The 12,775-nt window shown below is 48.6% G+C and overlaps 3 protein-coding genes across 3 annotated transcripts; 2 read left to right on the top strand and 1 right to left on the bottom strand.

The window, feature by feature from the left end:
* Positions 1 to 460: 460 nt before the first annotated feature.
* LOC128730629 (mitochondrial proton/calcium exchanger protein) lies at positions 461 to 8,059 on the top strand. Its single transcript, XM_053823706.1, has 6 exons — positions 461 to 527; positions 4,104 to 5,956; positions 6,038 to 6,283; positions 6,349 to 6,453; positions 6,545 to 6,805; positions 7,257 to 8,059. The coding sequence occupies exons 1-6, from the start codon at positions 461 to 463 to the stop codon at positions 7,440 to 7,442; spliced, it is 2,718 nt and encodes a 905-aa protein (XP_053679681.1). The 3' UTR covers positions 7,443 to 8,059.
* Positions 8,060 to 8,719: 660 nt separating this feature from the next.
* On the top strand, positions 8,720 to 9,938 carry LOC128720563 (deoxyribonuclease-2-alpha). Its single transcript, XM_053814240.1, has 2 exons — positions 8,720 to 8,844; positions 8,918 to 9,938. Exons 1-2 carry the CDS (start codon positions 8,720 to 8,722, stop codon positions 9,936 to 9,938), a joined length of 1,146 nt encoding a protein of 381 aa, XP_053670215.1.
* A 267-nt stretch (positions 9,939 to 10,205) lies between these two features.
* LOC128732206 (ESF1 homolog) lies at positions 10,206 to 12,647 on the bottom strand. Its single transcript, XM_053825377.1, has 2 exons — positions 11,918 to 12,647; positions 10,206 to 11,855 (listed from the first exon to the last, which is right to left on the bottom strand). Exons 1-2 carry the CDS (start codon positions 12,617 to 12,619, stop codon positions 10,275 to 10,277), a joined length of 2,283 nt encoding a protein of 760 aa, XP_053681352.1. The 5' UTR covers positions 12,620 to 12,647; the 3' UTR covers positions 10,206 to 10,274.
* Between the last annotated feature and the right edge of the window lie 128 nt (positions 12,648 to 12,775).

A 12,775-nucleotide genomic window follows, 5' to 3' on the forward strand; every position in this document is an offset into this window, starting at 1 on the left:
GACAGCACCCGACGAGCCAACCTCATATTTGACACCAATAAAAGTGACCTGTCATTTACGCAAAATCTTTAGATTACCCCGTCTGCAAGATTTTCCCTATTTATTTTAGAGGAAATGGAAAGCATTTCCTTCGTTGTCTCCCGAAAAAACATTTCATCATCAGAAATACGGATCGCGAACACCGGCGTCGCGAACAGGCAACGCCTCCACTGAGCGTCCAGTGCAGCAACGTTCGATTACGTTTCGGAAAACAAAATTACTTCAGTGTGAAGTCATCTTTTCTTCACTGCAAAATTCGTGCCGACGACGTATCGGAGATTAAATTTACATCGTGTTTGTCGGTCGCGGGGCTTTTGTAGTGCAATCGTGGTGATTGCGCGCGCAAATAGTAAACTAACACGTGAAGTGAAGTGCAATACGTCTTAAAATCTGTGGCAAGTTGAACGAATCACAGTGAATCATGAGTCTGCTGTTAAGAAACCAAAGTCAGCTGTTAAGCATGAACCGGTGCTACCGGAACGTACACTGTAAGTACCAATAGCCAGGGTTATGCGGGCCAACGGTACGTCACGTAGATAGAAATACATTTCGGAAGCGATGGTCATTCCGAGTCTTATTCGCGTAGTTTTATTACGTAAACAACGCATCGAAAGTGGACGTTTCGCGCATGAAGTGCGCCCTTTGGTTTCGGGTGGCCCTGTCTCGCCTGGGACCGAATCATGGGCGCCAAGTGGTTGATGAAATACTTCTCTATCAACCGTGTAGGGTGACGCTACCGAAAATAACCGGCACTGGGTTCGAGTTTGCACACGCACGCAACACGCGACGGATAGGGCCGGACGCTAGAGTCGGTCAAGTTCATATGGGGCCAGGTTCGATTTCGTTTTTTCTTGGCGTAGGCCCTTTTTCGAGCTAGCGAAGCAGTTTACCGTTCGTACAAGGGAGAGGGACGGCGCTGAACTTTGTCCTCCTAACACGTGCCGCCACAGTCCGTGTATCATTCTAACAGACAAACTGCTTAGAACAGACGTGTTGCTTCGTTGGGGAATCCGCGTGTGATCGCGGAATTATGTTCGTGATCGACATGTTTCATCATATGCAGTGGATCGTATGAACATATTGAGTGGTACCAAAAATCTCCTTGTCAATTCCCCCCTAAGGATGATGTAATGCGCCATCGTCACGGGCAAATTCGTGCACGAGATTATTCATGCGGCGATAGAGAGCAAAACCAGCAGCAGGTAATCTCTCGCAAAACAAAACTCGGTGAAAATTGATTTGCACCAAAACCGGTTTTCGACCCGGAACAGATGGACTGGGGGTGGATGTTGCGCGAATAGAATGATAGCCGTATTCGCAAAGTTGCCTCAAACCAGCAAAACATGTACAGAAAGCATAAAAAACGAGAACACCATGTTTTTTGACTATACAGGTCTGTTGGTAAATAGCAGGACATGTCTTCTAAATAGTTATTAAACTTCAGCTTACACGATTCTGATTCGATTCAGCTTATACGATAAATTAGGAAGGATGAGTGTTCAACACATGTTACTGAAAAATCAACACAAAAATGTACAAAACATCATATAACAACAACGTGTTCAGTGCGGTTTACCGTTCTGCGTGTTCGAACTAAATAATATTTTCGTATTACGGAAACAAATCTTTATTGATGTTCATATGCAAAATAGAAACAAATGCTTGATCATATGCCAAAAATGGTACGATCGATGTTAGCAAACCTTTCGCATCAATCATCGCCACCAATACAGCGCCTTTCGAAAATTTAAACGTGATAGCGATAAATTTTAAACGTCATCCCGAGGGTTCATGTCGCGATCATCAATGCTGATGATGCTTGATGTTTTTGTTCCATTTTCGCCACTTTACAGCAAACCCGCGTTTGTTTTACTTTCTTCACTACCTGTTCCCCTATGTAGCTGCGCGTGTGCGACGGAAACATCGGACGATCAAGCCCTTTGCGGGATTGATCAAGCAACGAGAGGAAGGGACAGCATTCATACACAGACAATCGCAGGCAGTTTCCACCCATCATCGGTATCGTGATGTTTAGCCTCATTCGCGGTCAATAGGGGATTTCGCGATCGTGCCTTTGTACAAGCATCGCGGCAAAAGCGATCGTAGGAAAATGCCGCTCGGAAGCGTCACCACCACATTCGCATTCGGTGTTGGCCCACGATCAGCTGTTAGCGTTTTCGAAGCGAAAGTGGATGAGAGCGGATGTTTTCCCCCCTAGCACGCTGTTAGCGCATGTTTGTCCCATCTCTGTCGCCCCACACGATCGCCAGATGGTTCCTACTGATCGAGTTTGAGTTGATCCCATCGTACACTGGCTCTGAACGTACCTTTATCACGGTGAAAAACAGACAAGCACCATGCAAGCGTGCTGGCTAACTATCATCCATGACCTTCGTTGGAGGCTTTTAATGCATGATGCACGTTGTTCCTGCTATCTGTACGTCGTACGATCGAGTTGGCTTGTTGAAACTACCCATCGTGGTACAGTCGTTCTGCTGCCCGGCACGGGAGAACGTTGAACTTGTGACCCAGAATGTCGTTGAAAGAACATCGTGGGCCACGTTCCATACTAAGTGGTTGGTTTTTTAAATCGGCCGTCGCTCGCATGCGTACTTTTAAATACTCACACGACAACGACGTATACGACGACGTTAAGTCTGCGACGAGTGGAGCGAAATGGGCCGGTAAAAGTAACCGCAAAGTCGAATGAAGTAGCCGCCGCAACCGGTTGTGACGCAAATTGGAACCGTTTGTTTAAAATTGTTTTTTTTTTCAAATATAAAAAAAGCTTACTTTATACATTCACACCGGACATATGATAATCGATCGCACACGCCTAATCGAACCACTTTTGTTTCTGTGAGTCACATCTTCCGCCTGTTGAGATAGACGACGGAGAAGTGAACCGATCAACAAATGGATTTCTGCGAGAGGTGAACATTGTTATCGAACCATTTCACGCAATGGAAACCAGACACACGGTCGGGGAGATATCACAGCGTGTGTTGATAATGACCGTTGATAACGGCCCAGTAATAGTCAAGGTTAATTTTAACCCACCTCTAAAAGGCGGCTGATGTTGCTAGTCTCCATAGCGGTACAGAACGTTGCTCCCAGAATGGGTAGCTAGGCTTTCGAAGGCAATCAATGTGATCACATTGTGCACGGTCGCAGAACAGTCATGAAAGATGTCATTTAGCTCACCCTACCCTGTCTGCTAGGACTGTTCCCAAGATAAAGGGAGAAATCCGACTCGCGAGGCCGACTCGCGGAAATAGAATATAAATAAAAACGATGATCGGCTAGGTACAGGATTTACCACCACCAGCATATAATCATCGCTCTGAATCCGAGACGGGCCCGCCAGTCGTCCAACTGTCTAGTCATCGACGCTAAAAGCCAGGTTCACGTCCGCAACGGACGAACCGATGGGTATCCGGCGCTCGGTTTCTCAAGTCCACCGTCAGTAGTCGAACGTCGTGTGTCGCGGCGTCGTGTCCTGTTTTGTTTGGCGGCTTGGTGTCCCTGGACGGGAACGAAAAGTGTAGCTAAAATCACGCTAAAGTGGCCACTAGTCCAACCCTTATTTTTGGCATTTGTCCATTGAGCGTGTGAGTTGCTCGCTGATTCGAAGATCGAACACTAGGATCAGGCACGTTTTAAATTGTGTGTAGCAAAAGTCGAACGCGACCTGCGAACAACGGGAGACGGACTTTCACCTGTTGGCCCCACAACTCCCGGGAGATTGATGTACGCGTTTGTGTGGATTGCACGGTTGTTATCAAAGGTGCCACTTATACACGTTCCGCAAGATTGGCTGCAGCATCATTTCGTCATTGCCGATTGATTTCTCGAATACGTACTATAAACACTAGCCGTACGATGATGGCAATGATCGTACTAGGTCATTTTTCCGTACCAGTGCACCTTGGTAAGACGATGGTAGGGGGATTTTTTCATTAAGGATGCAGAAATGATTGACGGCATCGGTGTCAACTCAATAGATTCTTCGGTTTAGATGATCATATGTTTAATGATGTATTTTTCGTCTTGCTTTGTTACAGCTAACGTCCGGGTTAGATTCGCCAGTTACCGATCGAAACATCCCATTGGTCTGATAAGTGCACAGTACGATGGCTTGTTTATACCGCACACAATGTTCAGTAGCGGCCCCAACAGTAGATGCTGGACACCAGTTGGGGCTCGTACTGGCGGTTTGCCTTCGCTCGATGCCGTTGGATTTGGGAGTAGCAGCCGGACCGCTACGCCACAAACCATTCGATGCATTTCCACGACTAGCTGGCTTCGGGACCAGCCATCCTCTAAGGTAGAAGTAACGGTACAAACGTTGAAGAAGAAGGAAAAGGAGCAACAACAACAACAGCAGCAGCAGCTAGCCAATGGTGCCGGGAATGTTGCGGTTCCCGGAGGAGCTGCACCGGCTGCTACGGTTGCGGCGAAATTACCAACTGACAGTGTCTCTGCTTCGAGTCCACCCAGTTCGTCGGTTAGCGCAGAGCAACAGTCACAGATTCCTCCGGCGGCCGTCGTTGCGACCGCTCCGGTGGTGAAGAAAACGCTCCAACAACGCATCTGGGCCGAGCTAGTGCACTACTATCACGGTTTTCGATTGCTATTTATTGACATCAATATCAGCCGGAAGCTGCTGTGGCGCGTACTTAACGGGAAAACGCTAACCCGCCGCGAGCACCGGTTGCTTATCCGGACGACCTCGGATCTGTTCCGGTTGGTGCCGTTTTCGGTGTTCATCATCGTGCCCTTCATGGAGCTGTTGTTGCCGCTCGCGATCAAGCTGTTCCCGGGCATGCTGCCGTCTACCTTCCAGACTGCCACCGAGCGAGAGGACAAGATCAAACAGAACCTGAAGGTGAAGCTCGAGATGGCCAAGTTCCTGCAGAAGACACTCGACGACATGGCGGTACAGAACAAGGAACACCGATCGCAGGCTGCCAAGGATTTCAGCGAGTTTTTCACCCGCGTCCGAACGACGGAGAATTTCACGATGTCCAACGAGGAGATTCTGAAGTTTTCCAAACTGTTTGAGGATGAAATTACGCTGGACTCGTTGACCCGCCAACAGCTGCAGGCGCTATGTCGCGTGCTCGAAGTGTCTCCGATCGGAACGTCCAATTTGCTGCGGTTCCAGCTTCGACTTAAGCTTCGCAATCTCGCGGCCGATGATCGCACGATCCAGAAGGAGGGCATTCAGTCGTTAAATTTGTCCGAGCTTCAGGCAGCTTGCAGGGCGCGTGGTATGCGAGCCTACGGTGCCTCCGAGGAGCGACTTAAGACGCAGCTGCAGGAGTGGATCAATTTGAGCCTGAACGAAAAGGTCCCGCCGTCGTTGCTGTTGCTTTCTCGGGCGCTTATGCTGCCCGAGAACATTACGACGAGCGACAAGCTTAAGGCAACTATTTCGTCCTTGCCCGATTCTGTGGCTACCGTGACGAAGGCGGCCATTGGTGAGCGTGAGGGTAAGATCGACAATAAGACAAAGATAGAGGTTATCAAGGAAGAGGAGCGCAAAATCAAGGAAGAGCGCGAGGAAGAAAAGGAAAAGCAGAAGGAGCAAAAAGAGCAACAGGAGCTGGTGGATGGAGCTCCCGTACTGATGGCCGATGGCAAGACTGCGGAAGCCAGCGCCAAGCCAGCCGAAGCTGTGGAACAGCCCGAGGTCATTTTTGCTCCTGCACCTGCTAGGACGATTGTGCTCGATCAGATCCCACCACAGCCGCACACGGTTGAGGAGCTTTCCAGCAAGGATCTGGAGGTGCTGGGCGATGCTCTTGGAACGCTAAGCAAAACCAAGAAATCGTTGTTAGTGGAGAAGGAAGAAATACGGGACCTGAAAGAAGAAATCGCGGATTACCAGGAGGATGTGCAGGAACTACATGAGGTAAGTCAGCACGTGCTTCGTAAGCCCGAAACGAATAACAAACTCAAACACCGTTTTCCTGTGCTATGTGTGCTCGTATAGGTCGTCACTGCCTCCAGCAATCAGCAGGAAGTACAGGTGAAAGAATCGCGAGCTGCGAAGCTGCTGTTCAAGAAGGTCAACTCGATGATCAACAAAATGGACACGGTACTGACCGATCTGGAGCGAAAAGAAAAGCGGCTGAAAGAGCAGGTGCATGCGGCTGGACAAAGTGAAGAGCAGCCGATTTCACCCGCTGCCGACGAGGAACTGGTGCGGATAGACGAACTGATGTCTGCCATCAAAAAGGTAAGAAAAGTGCCATCGCTGACTTGAGACAACTGGATGTGATTTGTGCTAATTTTTATATCTAGATCAAAAATGTTACCGACGATTCGCGGTTAGACCAGATTTCGAAAATTCTCGGAAAGATCGATGACGATCAGGATGGTCAGATCAAGGTGGAGGATGTGTTGAAGGTAAGCAATTGTAGCGTACTATCGTTGCGAGATTAGCCAGATAGATATCCTCAGTGCTGATACTAATATTTTGCTGATCTTGTGTGGTTAGGTCATCGAAACAATCGGCAAGGAAAACGTGAAACTAAACGCGAAGCAGGTGGACGAGCTGATCGAGCTGCTCGACAAAGAGGAAGAACTCGAGGCGGAGGATAAGATCGAGAAGGCGCTTTCCAAGAGCCTGGAAGCCAAAGAAAAGCAAAAAGAGCAGAAGGAAAAAGAGAAGGAAAAGTTGCTCGAGCTTACAGATAAAGCCACGGATCTGAGTTCCCTGGCTCCGCCACCACTATCGCCACCGTCCCCATCGCCCGTCGCATCCAATCAGGTCAGTTCTGATACTATGCCTCAGCTACCAACGCCGCCGCCACCGCCGTCACCTTCATCGTCGCCGCGGCCTCCCTCCTCTTCATCAGCGTCCTCGTCATCCAACGCAGCTCCTCCGAAATGAAATGTAACTGAATAGCTTCTACCTCTGTTTTCTATGACCCTCTGTCCCTGATCGAATGGTGTCGGTTGCATGGAGACACTCCGTTCGGCTAATCGAAGCTCTTGGAGCTCGTCCCGTGTTAGTTCTCCGCATGAGAATGTGATTTGCAGCCCTTTAGCGTGGGCTTCGAGCAACGTTTGTGTTTCATTAATTATCATAAGCCAAAGCCGTTCCTCGTCTACTGACCAGCATGCGTGTGAATTTTGTGCATGTTTTAGCGATATACTAGTGTCTGTTTTCATTCGTTTGCCTTTGCTTCACGCCCTTTCGTCGACAGCTCGCCGACGGTACGACCATTATCGATGCGGACGCCCTGCAGAAGGTGGTGGAGGAACGTAAGAAAAATGCCAGTATTAACAGTGCGGGAGCTGGAGAGGGAACAGCAACGACGGCCACGGAAGCGGTATCTCCATCGACAGCGTCGAAATCGGGCACTGCTGCACTTAAGAACAAAACGATGTAAGGGAGCACGCTCTGTCCGCTGGTCACGCCACGTGTCCGCATCTGGCTGTGGTGGCGTTTGCTCCAGGCGCAAACGTGGCCTTTATGTTTGATTGTAAAAATGTGTGACATCCCAATTCGAAGAGTTCAAAACGACGCTATCTTAGATGCGAAGCGAACTGGGTAGCGAAAATACGGAACGGCACGAGTCAACGGACGAGCACGAACGAGATTTTACAAACTTGTACAAACACGCAAAATTGAATGGTGAAACATACTCCATGCACACCTTGCAATAATGGTTCCCTGCCGCTTTCATTTTTTTCCCGTTGTGTCCACTGTTGTGGTGATTTCCGGCCCGAATCGGGTCGTGTAGTTTTCCAGGCGCTCTTAGTTTTGTTGGAACTTTTTTTTATACATAGATAGCGCACTGTGCATTCAATCACGATTCTTCATGGGAAAATAGATACTGTAGAGTGCAGTGGTAGCGATGCTGCCATCTCCTACTACGAATGGTGCTGTGGATGAGAGGATGCATACAAAGCGCAACCGACAACTTTAATGTGTAATAAACGAACGACCGCATAAATAAGCCTATTGTACAATATACTGGATAATTCGTTAGAAATGTTAAATGTACTAATGTGATTAATTTGAATGAGCAGATTTGCACGAGTCAAAATATCCGAAGGGAAAATTATCTAACTCTCTGTAATGGGAAGTATGATTTTAGAACATAGTTCAAGGATTTAAACAACGATCGAGTAAATCGATCTGTGCAGTCAAACGTGTACGTGGAGATCATTGCGCTGATGGAAATGTCCATATAAAAGAGAGCGGAGCTGGCATTCGCAACCACAGAAAGCCAACCATCGAGGAAGACATTCTGAATGCCACAGATTAGCTAGAAAGAACAGACAGAGGGTTGTCTGTAGAACAACAGCTTCGTATATCGTTTCATACTCAAATCTTTTGTATAAATCTTGAAATATCTGTAGACCAATGATTTATAAAAAAAAACAATCTAATTATTTTGAAGACAATCAATCAACGAAAACAAAAAAATAGACGAATGAAGCAAAGTTGCTGATTTTTTATGTTTGCAAATATTATTTTTATCAGTAAACAACAACAATCTCCACACGGAGCAGACAGTTTCGTTCAACTTTTCGTTCTCATTCGTACCTTCATCGTTAGAAATGTCGGTACAGTAGGCTTTCAAGGACAAACGTTTATCTACAAAGGAAGAAAGAAGAAGATATATAACGGAGGGATCGGTACATGGACGCTTGCAGTAGAATGATTTCCAAAGTTCATTTAACGTTCCTAATCGTGTCGATTGTCGCTAAATGCTCCATCGGACAAATACCGTCTCGCGACGAAACCCTGAGCTGCCGTGGAGAATCTGGTGAACCGGTGGATTGGTAAGCACGACGGTGGCAATTTGTTGCATCCTTACTGCATTCGTTGCTAATTAGTTTGTACTTCCAATGGCAGGTACTATCTGTATAAACTTCCGAAGGAATCGTCACAGCGCGATTCCCCATCTAACGGGTTGCGATACGCGTACGTAACATCCAAGGATGAAGCTGGTGCACCGGGTGTGCCGTTGCAGTGGCATTCCGCGCGTTATGACGTGAATCAGTCCTCCAGTGCACCCGGCAGAACGATCGCTTTGGCAACGGGAAAACATTCGGGCGCCATTTTGACGATCATGTACAACGATGAACCCGCAAACGGGCCGGTCGATTTCGAACGTGGCCACACTAAGGGGGTGGTCAGTACGGATGGTACTACGGGTTTCTGGTTGGTGCACTCGGTTCCAAAGTTTCCTCCACCTATCGGAAGCGATTATAGCTATCCACACACCGGCATGCTATACGGACAAAGCTTCCTGTGCGTCTCACTCGACGCTTCGCAGATGGAAACCGTGGCCCACCAGCTGCTGATGAACGAAGTGACCGTGTACTCGTCCAACGTACCCGCTGACCTTGCTGGCCACTTCCCGACGCTGGACCGAGTGGCACGTATGGCACCGGCAGATAAATCGCCACCATTTTACAGTCAGAAAACGATCAAATCACGTGCGGGCGTCGATTTCGAAACGTTTGCCAAAAGTCGCAGCTTCGGTAAGGAACTGTACGCCGATTGGATTGCGCCTTCGTTAGACGTGGGTTTGCTAGTCGAAACCTGGCAACATGGAGCCGGCAATCTACCGAGTGAGTGTACCGGCCGCAGACACAGTGTGTTGAATGTTCGCGAGGTAACGGTTGGTCCACAGGATCGATTCTCCTCGTTGAAGGATCACTCGAAGTGGGCCGTTAACGAAGTGTCTGATGACGAACGGACCCGTGGGTGGATTTGTGTCGGAGACATCAACCGACAGGAGCATCAGAAGCAGCGTGGCGGCGGAAGTGTTTGCAGAGCATCCGAGAAACTTGCCGCGCTTTACAGAGGTATGATCGATGAAATGGAAGCCTGTCCGAAACAAGGCGTCGAACCGGCCGATCCCAAATGACGGAAATTAACGAAAAGACCAAATGTAGTCAAATATCTACAGTATATCTATAAAAGTATTGTCTACAGTAGAGCATTGAGTGTATCGGCCACCCGCGTAAATAGCTTCTAGCATCAGAGAGCTGTTTGCATGTCCCGTAGATAAGGAACCTCATAGGAGTATCTTTTTTACTGGTAACATGTACAAAACGGTTGCGAGAACATAACGCTAAACGTGATACTGGGTTTTACCAACTTTATTACACTTTTATTGAAACGCCTTATGCAAAACACTGCAATCGGCTATTCTATTAACAAATCACAATGCATCCGACCGATCTTGTTCTTGAAACTCGCTCTAGGCGTTGTTTTTAATTTTCCTCTTGATGCTTTTCACCAGCAAGGTCGTTGAGACGTCCTTTCGTCGCATCTTTGAGTCCTGCCCCTCGCTAGGTATCGTTTCACTACCCTCTCGTGCATCGTTCTCTGCGAGTTGCCGTTTGCGAAGTTTGTGCTCGATCAAACGATCCATCGCCTTCGTTTTCTTGAACGCCGGATTAGTCGGATCGATGTTATAGTCCGCCTTCGAGTAGATCGCACTGAAACGCGAATCCTCCACGTTGACCTCGAAATCATCCGCTGCCGCTTTGCTGGAGCGCGCCTCCTCGATCTGTTTTCGACTCTTCTTGAGCAGGTGACGTCTCTTCGATTTGGACACGGTACTTAGATCGATTTCACGCTCCTGTATAGCGCGGAGGTTGAAGTGTGCACGATTGTCCTGCCCATCGTCTAACATCAGTTCCAGCTCCGCCCGCCGGCGGGCACTCTCTTCCGCTTCACGTTCCTCTTCCTCCTTGGCTTTTTTGATCGCCTCGCGGTCCTTCTGCTTGGATTTCTTTTTACCGCTTACATCAAACTCCTTCTCGTTGAACGCACTGGCAAAGAACGGATCGTTCAGGTCCACCCCGTACGGTACATCATCCTCGGAGCTGTCATCTTCGGCTTTTCCGTCAGGTCCTTCCAGTTCCCCTCGTTTGCGGCGCTTCTTCAACTCCTTCCGGCGTTTGTTTTTCTCCTTTTTCTTAAGCAATATCTTTTCGAAGGGATTCACATCTTCTGATTTGGTCGCTGTTCGCTCATCGTCCGAACTTTCCACCGATCCATTGGGTGCTTCGTCGTCCTTGCCGTTAACCTTCCACGTGAACTCCATTCCGATGTTATCGTTCTCTTGCGTCTGCTCCTGCTCCTTGATATCGTTCAGCAGTGCCCTATACTTCGCAATCATATCCTCCTTGCGAGGACCTTTTAACTCCCCATCGGACCCACTATCGTCTCCCTCTTCTGGCTCCGATTCGTTGCTACTCGTGGGAGGCCGCAGTAACACTAACGGTCGCTTGGACTTCCGACTGACGCTGTCTTCGCCTTCCTCGTCGCTGCTCGAACACACGACGTACTTCTTCAGCTCGGATTCCGGAAGATCGGCCCATTTTCCGTCTCGCAGCTTCTCGTTGAACTCTTTGCGATCCAGATCGTTCTCGTCCCAGGTCAGTTCAACTTTAGCCTGGTGGAGTGCCGTTGTGGCAAAGATTCGAGGCACGTACTTGCCCACCTCCGGCAGCTCGGTGCAGTGGTCTTTCGGCTCCTCGTCAAACTCCATGTCGTCCGGAATGAACCGTAGGTCAAGCTTATTCGCCGTACTCTCGTACTCGATGCCGTCGCACTCCTTGTAAATTTTGTCTGCCGTTGCCACCGAATCACACTCCGCGACCGCATAGTAATACTTCAACCGGTTCATCTGGTATTCTCGCAATCGCTCTTTTTGCACATCGTCATCTTCTTCTTCCTCCTCGGAGTCTTCGACCGTGTGTGAGGTAAGCTCCTGTGGTCCACGTTCCTCTTCTTCCTTCATGCGTTGCTTTCCATACTCCGATGGATAGATCTGTAAGAGAACGAAAGTTAGCACATATCGTGGAGGTATGTTCATGCGATGATTTTACTCACCGTTACGCTCTTTATGGCCGATCCTGGTGGCAAAAAGGAGCTGAGTAGAACCATGACATCGACCGCACGTATTCGATCCCAGTCCATATGGCAAACAGCTAATCGTTTCGTAGATTCGTCTGTCCTTTCGGCTTCTGCGTCCAACTCCCCCCAGACGTGCTCGATGAACACATCTTCCTCCTCTTCGTCGTCTTCCGAACCATCGTCGGAGGAACTGTCGGACTGTAGCAAGCCCTCACCACGTGCAAAATCGACATCAGCGTTCTTGAGCCGATTTTTCACGGTGCTCGAAATGGACGTTTTCTTTTCCTCCTCTGTCAACGCAAGCCCAACGTCGCTATCGGAATCGGAAACACTTCTGGTTCGTCCTTCCAGGGCACGTTCTTCCCGTTCACGCTCACGTTGCGCCGCTTCCTCGTCTTCTTCTTCGGAATCGAGATGGTAAAACTTCCGTAACATATCCGTGTCCGATTTCTTGATCTTCCGGCCGTACTTATCCATCGAAGCTTTCTGGCTAAACCGTTCATCATCGAACATTGCCTTGAATCGGCTATCAATTTTGACCGTCTTCTTCGCTTTTGGCATGCCATGATAGCGCGGGTTGTTGATGAGATGGGCAAACCGATCGTCGTCCCACATTGCCGGGGTTTTGCCATTACTGGATTGCTCCCCGGAGGATTGTTTCGATGCACCAGGTGCCATGTTGCCGCCATTCGGTTTACTCACCGAGCCGTTCAGTTTCTTTTTTTCTTTCATTGCTCACAAATATCGCTAACAGATAGTTTATTTCACTTCACAACTTAGGTGCATGTGGCAAACACTGTATCAGCCGGAGTGGATTTTGTTACGATAAACAAT

Source organism: Anopheles nili, chromosome 2 (assembly GCF_943737925.1).
Source record: "Anopheles nili chromosome 2, idAnoNiliSN_F5_01, whole genome shotgun sequence".
NCBI classification, from domain to species: Eukaryota; Metazoa; Arthropoda; class Insecta; order Diptera; family Culicidae; genus Anopheles; species Anopheles nili.